This window comes from Lycorma delicatula, chromosome 10, assembly GCF_047948215.1.
Source record: "Lycorma delicatula isolate Av1 chromosome 10, ASM4794821v1, whole genome shotgun sequence".
Lineage (NCBI taxonomy): Eukaryota > Metazoa > Arthropoda > Insecta > Hemiptera > Fulgoridae > Lycorma > Lycorma delicatula.
The window spans coordinates 119,564,029-119,579,191 of record NC_134464.1 but is presented as its reverse complement, the minus strand read 5'-3'; the positions used below and the strand labels follow the sequence as shown (position 1 = coordinate 119,579,191).

The 15,163-nt window shown below is 28.8% G+C and overlaps 1 protein-coding gene across 3 annotated transcripts in view; it reads right to left on the bottom strand.

The window, feature by feature from the left end:
- The window catches only part of LOC142331564 (uncharacterized), a 42,390-nt gene that overhangs the window by 15,450 nt on the left and 11,777 nt on the right, over window positions 1-15,163 (bottom strand). For 2 of the 3 annotated variants that reach the window (XM_075377553.1, XM_075377555.1), the window contains exons 4-5: window positions 11,508-11,597; window positions 7,098-7,316 (exon numbers count right to left, since the gene is read on the bottom strand). In XM_075377553.1, the coding sequence (XP_075233668.1) occupies window positions 7,098-7,316; window positions 11,508-11,597 (309 nt within the window). The remainder of the gene's footprint in view (window positions 1-7,097; window positions 7,317-11,507; window positions 11,598-15,163) is intronic. The other variant, XM_075377554.1, reaches the window with a different exon arrangement.

The following is a 15,163-nucleotide window of genomic DNA, read 5'->3' as shown; positions in this document are numbered from 1 at the left end:
AATTGGATCTTGGAAATTTAGTCCGACTTTTTATTAATTGCATATTTATTTATTTTGGTGGAGAGAGAAGTTCTTTTAATAAAGAAATGTCTTTTGATGAAAACCTGAACACAATTCTGACAAAATTAGAATTAAACATTTTAGAGGTAAAGGTAAATGATACCGTTTCAAAATTTGATGAGATAATTGTTTTAAAAATTGAGACAGCTAAATTTAAGGAAAAAGATGATAAAAATAGTATGTGAATAAATGAAATGAGAAGGAAGCGCAATATTGTCATATTTGGGGTTAGCATAATTTGTATAAGTCGGCCATAGTTAAAGTGAAGGATATTTTTGAATCTACAGAACTAGTCATAAGCGACTACAATATTGATGATATAAGGAAATTAAATGCAAAAAATGAAAACATTCAGATACTAGTGATGTTATTAAATTCAATGTGTTTACAAAATGATATTGTAAAAGTAAATTACCAGAGTGAAAAATGGTCAAATGTTAGAATAAAAGGAGAACGAACTGCCACTTAAGAGTCAGAAAAATTAGAAAGGACTTTTTCCCTTACTTTATCAGTAAAAAAGAAAACGAGAAAGTAATTTTTAAGTATGAAAAGCTGCTAGTTAAAGATTATATTCTAAAGAGAACTTAAGATCAAAGGAAAGTAAAAATTAAGTTGAAGAAACGGAAGAAGTGACAAAGATTCCCCAACTAAATCTACGATTGAAAGGAAAAATGTTAAGAAGACAGAGGTAAAACAGGCAATGTCGAAAAGAGATCAAAGAGTAAATAGTTTGGACAAAATATACCACTGTAATGAAATACACGCATTGCAAAAAAATTTTGTTATAACTTTGTTGTTTAAATCTGTTGATTTGAAACTCACTCCTGTGAGCCGGGATCGGCTCACAGGATCGAAGTATTAGGATGGAATAGCATTGGAACTAGAAGGTAACATAAGGCTATGGTGGAGTCAGTGTTTGGGTATAGATGGGTCAGGGTCATAAATAAAACCCATCGGGTTTGGTCTCGTGGTGAACATGTCTTCCCAAATCAGCTGATTTGAAAGTCAAGAGTTCCAGTGTTCAAGTCCTAGTAAAAGCAGTTATTTTATACGGATTTGAATATTAGATTGTGGATACTGGTGTTCTTTGGTGGATGGGTTTCAATTAACCACACATCTTAAGAATGGTCAAACTGAGACTGTACAAGACTACACTCATCCATATCATCCTCATTCATACACTTTCAAGTAATACCTGAATGATAATTCCTGGATGCTAAATGAAAAAAGGTCATAAATAAGGGTACAGAAGACTTAAATTCAAATGTAAGAGTACACAACTTACGATGGGTGAATAATTTTGTGGAAGAAGGAAAGGCTAATTTGTTGAGGAAAGAATATAAAATAAATTATAGGGAAAAGTGTGAATGAATAGAATGGAAACTAGTGATCTCTAAATTCAAGGTGCAGCTAGTTATCTAAAGGATCAAAACTTTCTCAGGAAAAGGCCTAAATGTTTTACATAAAGTTGTTTTATTTACTGTTATGGAAAGGGCAGAACCTTTTATTTTTAAGTGCTGATGTATTTATTTTGTTACTAATTGTAGTAAAATCGAGAAAATAAAGGTTTTTTTATTATTATTATTAATGAGGTTCAAAAATGAAAATTTACAAAATTTTGACTTTTTATCTGCATAATAAATCTCATACCCTGTAATTTAATATTTATACCATGTGATTTATAGATTAGAACAATTTTAACAAGGACTTCTGTTTTTACAAAATACAAGACTCTTCAGAAAATAAGTGAACACTTTTAATTACGTGCCAACAGATATTTAATGATGAGTGGTTAGCAGCATTTTGTTCCGCATACTGTAATCAATCACATGTTCTTAGATTGTTGATATCTTGTTTAGTTTCATGTTATTTTTATTTGTGTGCAATGTGTTTAAGTGTTAAGTAATTTTTGTAAAGTGTGATTTTCAGGAGCAATGATTTTGTGTGAAACTGGGGAAAACTTTCACAGAAACATTTCAACTTTTAAACAAGGTTACAGAGCATCATCTCCGATGATGCTCTGTTTGCTTGTAATCAACCATCTGGTACATGCAAATCTGTCCAAGAACTAGCAGATGAGGTAAGAATCTCAATTGGATCATACCATGACATTTTGACTGAAAAATTGAACATGCATCGAGCTGCAGCAAAGTTTGTTCTGCATTTGATGACTGAACAGCAGAAAGAACTTTGAGTAAACATTTGTCGGCAAGTTCTTGAACAATGATGATGATGAAACATTTATACAAAGGATCATATTGGGATATGAAAGCTGGTTTACGTCTACGACAAGGAGACAAAAGTTCAATCATCACAATGGATCGGCAAAGGATCTCCACATCCTAAGAAAGCACGTCAATCTCAATCCAATGTCAAACTGATGCTCTCTGTTTTTTTTAGATTTTAATGGAATCGTGCATTTTGAATTCTTGCCTCAAAGTGAAACAATGAATCGTGCATATTATCAAGGCGTTTTACAACAGTTATGTGAAAAAATCCGCAAAAAGAGACCATAGTTGTCGCAAGACAATTCATAATTCCTTCACCAGAATACATGCACACTCAGCTTTGTGCCAAAAATCAGATGACTGTCCTTCTTCAGCTTCCCTACTCACCAGACCTGCCTCCTTACCATTTTTAATTATTTCTGAAGTTATAATCAGTGATAAAAGGATTTCGTTTTGAGACTATTGACAACATTAAAGCAAATTCATCACAAACCTTAAAAATATTATCTCAGACAAAGCTACCTAGGACTGCTTTGCGAAGTGGAAACACCGCTGGGAAAAGTGTGCGAGTACGGGAGGGGAGTACTTTGAAGGGGGCAAGGACCAATTATCTTAAAATTAATAATAAAGATTACAAAAATAATATTCAGTTATTTTCTGAACAGACCTCATAATATCTGTTTTAAGAAGTAATCTGAATCTTCATGGATATACTTGAGCATTTAGTGCTAATGTACTTCTTTCCAAAAACTGTAAAAAATATTGTAATTTATAAATCTTTCTGAAAGATTTGTATAATGTTTCAAAGATAAATCTTTTTTTTCCATTTTTTGGGACAGAAAAATAAATTGGAATTTTAAAAGTATCAAAATTATAAAAGTAGCACATTTCTACAAAATTAATGATAAAAGATAAAATATGGTATGCGCCAAAATATACAGTACTGGATTTCACGCAGTCCTCATGCGCAGTTCATTCATAGGCGTATTGTTGCATCAGCATTATGTGTTGTTAGTAGGGAAAAGAACATTATCCTGTAAGGTTGGAGTTGAAAATGGGTCTCACAACGGAAGAAAAAGTTTTCATTACAATGGAGTATTATTTTTGCTCTTACAGAAATGGTAATCAAGGCAAGCTGAGTTTGAAGTTAGTGGTGGAACAATATCACAAACAATTTAATAAGGCGGCACCGACAACACAATTATGCTGTTTATCATTACAAAATTTTGACATACTGGTAGTGTATTGTGTCAATGGAAGGGAAGGTCTGGTAACTGTGTCCAAAAATGAGAATTATGGATGTTTTTCTCAATCAGGTTTTGGAGTCACCTAAATGAAGTCTTCGATGAACGTCCTTGAAAATGAACATCAGCAATACGCCTCTTCGGCGATTGTTAAAAGATATAGATGGATTTCTGTACCGAATTCAGGTTGGACAATAAAAATAATACAAAATAACAGTTCCAGTACCGTACATTTTGGCACAAACTGTAATACACAAGATAATAAAATTAATCTTTTTTTTACTGTCAGTATTATAAGTAGTGCTCCTTAGTTTGTCAGCATCATCACAATCACTCAGCTGAAGTGATAAATCAGCAGTAGATGTGTTGGAATTGGGATAAAGTGTACAAAGTATTTGTTCATCACATAAAGCCATTTTAATTTTAACTGAAAAATGAATAAAATGGTACTGTGAATAAATAAATGACAAAATTGTAAAAAAAAAATAAAATAATATAAGAGACTCAACGTAAAAGAATGAAAAGCTGTAATATACTGAATGAATCTATTGTAAGAAATATGTGAATTCTTCTGTTCTTTTCAGAATATGTCTTGATTCCTCCATAAGCAAAACAATATTTTAAAAGAAAATTAACTACTTTATCCTTGTATTGTTAATATATACATAATATTGAATCATCTAATTACTGAATTTAATTAATTAAAAGTAAATTATTGAAAGTAATGAAATAATACTTCCAGTCTACAGGTAACTAATAAATATTTTTAAAATGATCTCTTTTTTGATAAATATTTCAACAAAGGATTATACAGGGTGCTTCAAAGAAACAGGAAATATTGAAAGTTGTGTTGGTAGCCGTGGGCGATTGGTACCACTTGATAAGTGGCGCCGCCTCTCTAACCTAACCTGCCATTTAGTTGTCATGGATCCTTGGAGCGGTACGCAATGTGCATTTGCTATCAAAGCGTTTTACAAAAACAATGACAGTGTGGAGGGAGCGCGTAAAGAATTTCGCCGTTTTTTTTAATCTGGGACGGCACGACCGTGTTCCATCAGCACATGCAATTAAAACATGGATATCTAATTTTGAGGAAACTGGTTCGGCAATGAAAAAGAAACCTCCAGGCCGTGAGCGAACCGAACCGTCCGTACACCACAGAATGTTCAACCTTTACAAGATGCTGACCGATGTCCACATCGCTCAATCCGTCGTCTCTCAGCATCTTAACAATTGCATAGTTCAAGTGTTCGAAGAATTTTAGTGAAGGACTTGCAATTCCATCCATACAAGTTGCAGATTGTCCAGGAACTGAAACCGAACGATGCAGTTGTGCGAGCTCAATTCTGTAATGTAATGCTTCAGAAGATAAATGATAACGAACGAATAGTTTGTTCACGAACTGTGGATGTCAGACGAAGCGCATTTCCACCTCGGTGGATTTGTTAAAAAGCAAAATTTCAGATACCGGGCACAAGAAAATCCTACGCAGCTACACCAGCGTCCGTTGCACAGCCAGAAAGTGACCGTGTGGTGTGCTATGTCATTTTACGGTGTTATAGGCCCTTATTTTTTTGAGGATGACAATGGTCTTGCGATTACAGTGACGTCAGCTCGTTAAGTAATCTGCTTGAAACCTTTGTTGTGGAACAACAAAAGAGATTTCCACCGATTCTTAACACAGCCTGGTTTCAACAAGACTGAGCAACATACTGCACGAATATCGATGGCAGCTGTACACTGATTGTTTGGACAACATGTCATTTCACGAAATGGTGACATTAGATGGCCTTCCCAGATCGCCTGATCTCTCAGCTTGCGATTACGTTTTGTAGAGTCACTTTAAAAGCAAAGTGTTTCGCAGTAGACCTGCTACAACAGAAGAACTGAAGGCAAAGATCCGAGAAGCAATTGCGGAAATTCCAGTTGAGATGTTACGTCAAACCATGAACAATTTAACAAAGAGACTTTGTGAGTGTTTACGTAAAAGAGTAGGTCACCTGCAAGATGTCATCTTTAGAAAATAAACTTAAATGTATATATCCTAAAATGGCAACATTTGTACAATTATTTGAAATAAAATTCATTTTCTAAAACATTTTTTCATTAATGTTATTTAATTTTTTAAATTTCCCGTTTCTTTGAATCACCCTTTATAATCAAAAAATTTATTAGTCATACAGTAGATAAGAATTTGACCAAGATTTTTTTCTTTTTTCATGGGATAAAATTGAATGTATTTCATCCTGCTATCTTGTCAAAAATTAGTTTTTCTTTTAAAATCATATATTTTTTAGAATAAAATTTACTTTGTAAATAACAAAAAACATATAATTTGTAATTATATGCTGAAAAATATGTAAATTTAAAAGAAAAAGGTGATACAACATTCTTGACATGCAAACATTAAAGCCAATTGCTTTAACATATGAACAGTCTTCTGTTCTTTTCAGAATATGTCTTTATTCCTTCAACAAAACAAATTTATTATTAACTACTTTATTCTTGCATTGTTTAATATAGATAATACTGAATCATCTAATTATTCCGAGAAAGTAATGAAATTTTATTTCCACTTCACCACAATTTAACTGGTTAATTTTTTACTTATATTTTCACAACATATATATTTCAAAAGCTCATTGAAACATAAAAAAAAATGTATTAGTGGGGGTAGGTGGAGGGGGTTGAAAAGGGGTGAAAAATAGCATTATTGCCATTTCCAGCGAAAGTTAACGTCAAAAAAATTTTTAGTTATTTAAGACACAGAAAGGTATACTTTCACCAAGTTTCATCAAAATTAAATTATTTTTGCAGAAATGAAAAATAAAAAACGAAAAAAAGATTTTTTGCATTTTTCTTGGAAATTTTGAGGTTCTGTTGAAAAGTGACCTCTACAAAAGTTGTAGAATTTTGCATGATCTACAACTTTTGTTATTAGAACATTTTTTTTCAACCCCCCCCCCCCCAAATCAACCCTTCACCACCACCGCACACGCATTTACTTTTTTTTATGTTTATTATAAGCCCCTTTACCATTTCCACTTATAAAAATTCAGGTAATAATTTTTTTTCTCTAAGTGTAATTTGGTTGGACTAAAAGCGGTGTTTAATCAAGACTAAAAATAACTACAAAAAAAAGGAAAGGAATGTTTTCTTGTTGTTTGTTTTAATTATTGTTTTTCTTTGGATTTTTTTTTGTTTTGGTTTTCAGAATACACCACAGTATCTATCAATGGCAAGAGAACAAAAGTTGAAATATTATAAAACACAGGTGATTTTTGACATTTTAAATCGTGTCATATCCATCCAAAAATCAAAAACTGCTGCTTCCAGGGTTAAAAATAATAATACCAATATTTTAAAATAAAAATTAAATTTTTGAGAAAAATCATAAATTTCCAAGTCCCAAACTATCAGACTCAATACATTAATCTATCAACCAGATACAAATGTAAAATTAAAAAAAAAAAATAAAGCACCTTTACAGTAAATTAATATTACATAATTCTTTGAAAGATTGCAGTAATAATGTAATTATTTTAAATTGGATAATTTTACTTACTTTTACTTTGATAAGGTTGGGCTTCATCTAATGTAGAACTATAACTTTCTTCATTTTGTACAGGAGGAACAACACGTCGAACTTTTTTAAGAGGTGGGCGTTTAGCCACAGCACTTGATACCAGTGGGACTCTTTTTTGTACTTCTGTATTACTGCTATTATCTTGTCTGTTACTAACTAGTTTTCGTTTCATAGGCTGAATGGGTTTTTTATCATGTTCTAAAAAAAAAAAAATTAAATAACATATAAACAAGAATCGTATAATCATACTGTATGATGGTTAGACTACTACAGACAAACACAGTCGTGACATGTAACATTTTATAAATGAAATGGATAAATGAAAATATAAATTAAATTCATTATTTATATTAGCAAAAGTTAACATATATAAATATTTTTGCAAAAGATGTTTAAAGTGAGAACCCTGTGCAGTGATGTGATTTTGTGCTCAAGTGATCATATTGAAACACTTAGCAGAAAACACAGAGTCAATGTTGTCGATTTCTTGTTGAATGTTCACCTTTAGTTCATAGATAGCATGGAGATTTGATTCATAAACTATATCCTTAGAATAGTCCCAAAAGAAAAAACCTCAAAAAATCTGGGGAAAGAGGAGGCAGTGTTCCTTGGTAAAAGCTGCATGAACACTTGCTAGTGAAACATTTGATCTGTGACACACACTGTCTAGTAGGAAGGAGCCATATTCTTTTTTACAATCTGTTAATTGAGCAAATAATTCTTCAATAACTGCACAGTACACACTGTACTGAATCTGGTCAAAAAATTGGCCTCTTTATATGCAAACCATACAACAATTTTCTCATTGCAAAGTCGACACTCAAACATCTAGTGGAATTTTCAGTCATCCAATAATCAGTGTTGAGCAAATTAACATGCATGAAACATTGTGTTAGGTATACCTGTCCACTGATAATGTTGAGAAGCCAACCACAATAATTAAGTTGTTACACAATATAGTTTCAAATTTAAATTGTATTTAAATTTGAATATTTTACACCACAGTAAGTTATGTAATTTACATCAAATCTGTTGTAATAACTTATGTATTGATTTTTTTGGACAGGCAAAATTCTTTGAATACCAACAGAGGTTATAGTCTCTTGTCCTAATGGATGATTGCCTACTTTGTTTTGTATTTGAAACTAATCCTGTTGTATGCCATTTTTTATATTATATTCTTACAGTTTCTATAATTAAAAAAAAAAAATAAGAAACTGTCACAGTCATTTGTTATATTAATGTAATATTATACACTGTTCTTCACTGTTTTATTTATTAAATTTCTCTTAACTCCTTGTGTTACATCTAGAAATGAAGCCATTTGTCTGTAACTCTTACCCAGTATCGGTTTAACCAAGTCCTCAAGGCACAGCATAAGTTTTTTCACAAAGTTCCTTGAAAAATCTTAATATTCACTTATTTTAATACATAACAGAAATTAAACTGACAAATTAAATTTATTAAATTAAATTATTCTTAATTATTTAATTTATTAAATTAGATTACTAACAAAACAGAGATTAAATTATACTATAAAAACAAATTATCTTTATGAAATTTCAAGAAAGAAGACACACAAAACAATTAAAACAAGAATTATTCATTCACCGTTTTATGAAGTTCTTTAGAAGACTGCATAAAATGTTTAAATAGATAACGTAACTGTGCGGCCAAATTTATTTCTTGTTTGATTATATTCTACACCAATGAACAGAACTAACTATTCTCACCAATACAGTTATGTTTTTGATTGACTCATCGTGGTTTTTATAAATTGGTTATAACCATCTAGTTTTACAGTAAACTAACTTCAATGAAGTTGTATATTTTGTTTTCTTTTATTAATTCTAACTTCATTAATACGATAAATCAATAATGTTTTGGAGTATACTTTTAATTTTAACACTATTAATTTTCAAAATCTGTGATATGAAGCATTAAATTGTCTTCTTCCCTAAAATTTACAAAAAATTGAAAGCATTATAGCATACTGAAAAATATGAATCAGAAAAACATTCAAGTAATAATTTGATGTCCATAACAGCACAGAAAAAAAAAATTGTTACTAGAATAATACTTATAATAAAAATGTTGTTTTATTGAATTAATAAAAGTAGATATTTTGTGGTCTATCAGTTTTAAATCAGTTCTTATTAATAATCTCTATATAATATCCTACAGATTTTATAAATAAATGTTTTCAGATTAACTAACTGATAGTCTGCTTTCTCACTAAGAAGTACAAGATGGGAAAGGATATTTTTTTAACTGGTGTAAGATTCATGCAATCTTACCTTTCTTGAGATAAATAAAGCTTCTGATATAATTAATTCATCAAGCAAAACAATATAAAATGAAATAAATTTATCTATTCAACTTATACAAGAGATGTGCATTAGGTTGTGGTGGGCAATCTTGTTGTAAGTTACATTGGTTTAGATGTTTTTAAGCTAAATTTATACTTTCTATTTGGATCGCATAAAACAACAGTTGTTTATATTTTTAATCTTATTTTAAATACACTTTAAAAATATTAAGTCTTATTAGTTTTCATTTGTCCTATTTACCTGTCAATTAATACGTATTATTAGTTTTTGTTAATTTATTTGTTAAACTAATTTCTTACATAAACATTTCCTCTGTTTATACCGATGATTGTTTAACAATTGAAATAGCTACCTCATTTTAGATTTTAAATTAAAGATCTTGTAAATGGCTTTGAGCATTATCTAGTTTTTCCTATCTATTTCAAGGAAGAGTCAGCATAATTCTTTTTATATTTTATAATAAAATGTCAAATAAGTATTTGAAAAGACTTACATTTTATATTATTTATGAAATGAAATAACTTTGGGTGAAATATCACCAAAGCTACTGGTTTTGATAAAAATAAGTAAAATACACAATTAAATTACTCAATTTTTTTAGTTTGGCTCTCTTTTAATCTTTTAAAGAAGAATATGCATGAATTATATAGTTTTGATTTTTATAAAAATTTCTATTTTTGCATTCTGAGGACTAACTCTGCCAACTAATTTCCAAGATTTTTATTATATAAATATTTACTACTAGAAACAATGAAAATGTTTCCTATTAGAACACATTTTACCCTATTACTTAAATAACAATTAATATTTGTAAAATATTAAAATGTAACACTCATATTTTACTAAGAAATATCATCTGACAGCACATTAGATAGATTCACACATGGCCCCAAAATTGCAATATTAAATGTTTAAAAACTAAGTAATATTAATTTAAGTACTTAAAAATGTCAATACTATCCAAATATAACCCAAAATAAATGACTAAATTTTATCATGAGAAAAAATACATCAGAAGTTTTCCAGTTAATACAAATGTATTTTATAACAATTTTAAGTACAGTAAAGTTAAAAATTCATACTGGCAATAAACCAACTGCCTAAATTTCAAGAGTCAAATTTAATTTTGTAAAAACACAAATATAATTATGTTTTATATTAGTGATTTTTAATTATGGTACAATTAATACTAACTCACCAAATAAAAAACTAATATATTGCTGGTAAAGTTTATTTATTTTTGTATATATTTTGCCACAAAAGTCTTACCACATTTAAATATTGAAACAGGAATTACTTTTTTTACAGGATGTTTATATTTTTTAACATTATTTTTAACAGCCAATTTGTACTTTTTTGAGGTGTGTGAAGTAATAACTTCATTGTTTATGAAGTTCCAACAGAAATAGCTCATAGAATTAATTGAAATCTATGTTTAAAAATATAAAAGTTCAACTTTGGCATTAAATTCATTTGGGAAACCACATAAATTCTTTTTCAATTTTTTTTTTTGGGGGGGGGGCAAAGTAAAGGCTTCATGAAAAAAAATCCGAGATATGAGAATCATTTCTTTATTTTTTGAATTAAATATGAACTGGATTAAAATACAAAATTAAAATAACCATTACGATCTGTTTTTTGACAGTTAACAATATAAATGAAGTAAATAAATAAAATATTTTATCACTGATGTTGAAGTTACAGCTAATGTTACAAGCAGTGAATTCTTGTGACATAAATTTTTTTTTAATATCATATTAATTAGCATCCATATTCTGTCATATTTGGAAATCTGGAATGAAGTTAATTGTGAAAAACTAGCATAAGAACCAATCTTTTATACAGGGGTCTCAAAAAATTTCAAATGTAATGACTGTTTTTTTTTTGCTAAATTAAAAAATTCCTTGCAAACTGCACGGAATTGTTTATATTTAAAAGGGGTCTTATAAGAAATTAAAAAATCTATAATTTCCTTCATCATTTATCTTCATTTTCATTTGGTTTCTCCATCAACTTAAAAATCAAGCTTGTAATTTTATTATCAAATATTAATTTTTACCATGGACTATGATTTCACTACGTTCAGCAGGTGAAACATCATCTTCACTTCCTGAGCTCTCACTTCTGTTATATTCTACTCTTGAAGCTGCTGTAAATAAAATAACAAGTACATTCTCTTTTAATTTTTCCTTAAGATTAATTATTTAAAATTTTATCATCATATCATATGATTTATAGCTTAATATAAACACAATGAAAATACAAGTTAGTTGACAGATAGTTGACAATTAAAAGTAAAGAATAACATTCACCAAATCAAATGAAATTTTTTATATACTCTAAAATTGTAATAGAATTGTTTACATTTTAAAACTGCATTCTACATCCATAACAATATTAATGCAAGATTATAGTCTTCCCATAAAATTGTCCATGATAATGGCAAAGCAGATTTAAATTAATGCTTTCCACTTCGTCTATTATTTTTCTTTGTCATTTCTAAATTAAATTAATTCATTTCCACAAGTAGTGGATTAAGTGAATATAGAAGAGAGTGTCTATTTGAAATAATAATAATTGAAAAATCCCTTTCCCTGGTTAATACTGGTACAATTTTAAGACAAACATCAAACTTTCCTTCAAAATTATGTTGACAGTTTTCAATTTATTTTATCCATCAACCTAAATTATCATATTTCTTTTTTATTTTCACAAGAATAAAAAATGAAGGATTATGATAAATGGAAAAAGTTAACAGATTTTTCCAAAGATCAAATTCCCTAAAAATTGGATCATGCAATTCCACATAATTTAATTCTCATAAAAACCCAAAAGCTCTTTTTATAAGTGATAACAACTAAATTTTGATATAATCTATCTTAAAAAAAATATATATATAATCAAAATTTATGATAATAGTGAGGAATAAATAAATGTGTTTTCTTCTTTTTAACAGAAAATTCTAGTAAACTACGTTTACAAGAATGTTTATGTTTCTAAACAGACAAGATATAGAAAGTCAAAATTATAAATTTACACAGAACTAAAAAAAAAATGGAAAAGTAAAATAATATTGATTTGAAAAAACAAATAATATTTTTAAATATTGGCAAAAATCTTTTATTCGTCGTAATAATAATAATATTATTATTGTAATAATTACTGAATTACTATGATTATTCTTATAGAGTAGAAATTCTGACAGCTAAATACTGAATCAATTTTTGACAATCTAAATTGATGATACAAAGGCAGCACATATAATAGGTAATAGTTTCACTCACAAGCAATAAATATTTAATTGATTATTGAAAACTATTTTCACAAATTATTATTATTATTATTAATATTATCAATTAGCTAGAACAGAACTAAAATGGAATGATTACTTTTGACCTCTAGCAGAATATAATCCTAAAGGCTTAATTTTCACCCTCAACCTCTTACAGATAAAAAAGCAATCTTTGCTTAGAAACACATAGATTTAAAACTGTACAATTCAAACAGCTTTTTATGTAAAAATTAACAAGAAATATTGCAACTGATAAAATTTCACTTCACATACTGCTTAGAGGAAAAGTACCTAGGGCTTTTTAAACATAAATTAAACATTTTGGACAACAGTCAATATATGTTTATGCTAAATGGAAATAAGACAAGCTAACAATACATTTTATATATATATGTATAATTTTTTTTTCTTCTGTCTGTGTGTAATTAAATTGATTCGAGAATGGTTTAGATTCACAATTTGATCCGATAGAAAATGTTTTTTTAATTAATTTATTTATTAAGTGTTGTTGTTGATCTTGGGATGGTTAAGGTTCACAAATGGATCCGGTAGACAGTGCTCTGATCACGTTTAGAATTGCGCGCTTATTGAGAATATTATATTTATATTATATTATTATTTATTGAAATAACAAATAGTAATTAAAAAATATACATTGTGCAAATTTGTAAGGTGCAGTATTGAACTGAGTATTTTACATGATTTTTCACATGTATATACATGCATTCAATAACAATCAACTTAACTTAGAAATTTAAATTGGCAGCTCTCATTTGATTCTATGCAACTTATAAAGTACTGAACGGCTCTTTGAAAATAAAAATGTAAGTTTGTAAAATAAATTATAACATTTATAAAATTAGAATATAAGTTACTTATAATAATTATACTTTAAAGTATATTTGTCGGGTAAAATTACAAAATAAAATGACACAACTCGTTTTTGCCAAAAAAAAAACGACTAAACCATATTTTTCAAATAATTATTTTGAAAATCTTTTGTATTAAATACGAGTCTAAAAACAGTTTAAAGAACTAAATACATTATTATTCAAACTACAAGATGGAATATAAAAGCAATAAATATGAAGTAAATTGTAAATATTAACTTCACTTCAGGAGTTATTTTCTTTAGATTAATTTAAGAAATGTAATATGAATTCAGTTCATGAATAGATAAGAATTAATCTCTGTACTTAACAAATTAAATTAAATGATAGGGTCAGTATTTAAAAAAAATTCAAGTAAAAACGTAATTTACCCTCAGCAACTGACTTTTAAACAAACACTTTTAATGAACAACCAGAATATTATTAATAATAGTTATCATTAATAACATATAAAATATGTCACATATGAAAAATAATAGCACATAACCTTTATCTAAGCCACATTTCATGACTTCACTTGAGTGAAGAAATGGTTTTTTAAGCCAATCTTGAATTTCAAATTCATAATGTACAATTAATTGAGTATTTCACTAATTTTACTAATAACTTAATTGTTTAATATAGTAAATAATGAATAATTTTAATTTGCCTTAATCACACATTATTTTTTGTAAAAAATGAACTCGTGAATTAAAGTACACATATATACATACAGTTTAACCTTGGTGTATCAGAAAATACAGAGGTAACACTTTGTTACTAGAAATTGAATAATACGAAGCGTCACAAATTTGTAATAACCAGTTTGGAGAGATTCTGTTTCGATAAATTTTGTTTCGATAAACCACTTTCAACAGAGTACAACAAGACGATATGGCAGCCGAGTGTTACCACACTAAAACGAGGAAGAAAATGTGCCTTATTTTCAGTAACTGACTTCTGTAAGATCGAAATAAGTATAAGTTCAATATTGATTGTGTAACACATAAGAAACAACGTTTCTAGTATGAACACGTTTAAGAATGCACGAAGGCGATGATTATAACCAAACTATATGAGACAGAGAGAAATGAAATCGAATCGCAGGTAACGACACATAGTGAAAGTCTTTCCTGGACTACACTGTACGAGAGAGAGAGAGAGAGAGAGAGAGAGACAAGAACGATCCACACATAGTGAAAGTCAGATCTGAACTGAACTAAGAAAGTGGCGTGATGAGAAGAGGGGGAAACAAACTAAGCAATGGACAGAAGAGAGTGTGTGTCGACAACAAGGGGTAATGCGCTAGTATTGATGTGAGAACAATTAGCATAAACAGGAAGTTTGGGTACAAAAGACATAACAACGATTATTTTTATAAGCAAGCAGTCCATTAAAGAATTACCCAAGATTGATAAAATAATTTCTGAATACGCACAAGTTGAAGAAATGACATCATCGCTAACAAAGAAAATTAGACTTCTAGGAACATTGACAAAATTAAAATTAGAGATAACAAAAACAGTTAAGACTAGTTTGGTTAAATAGAAATTG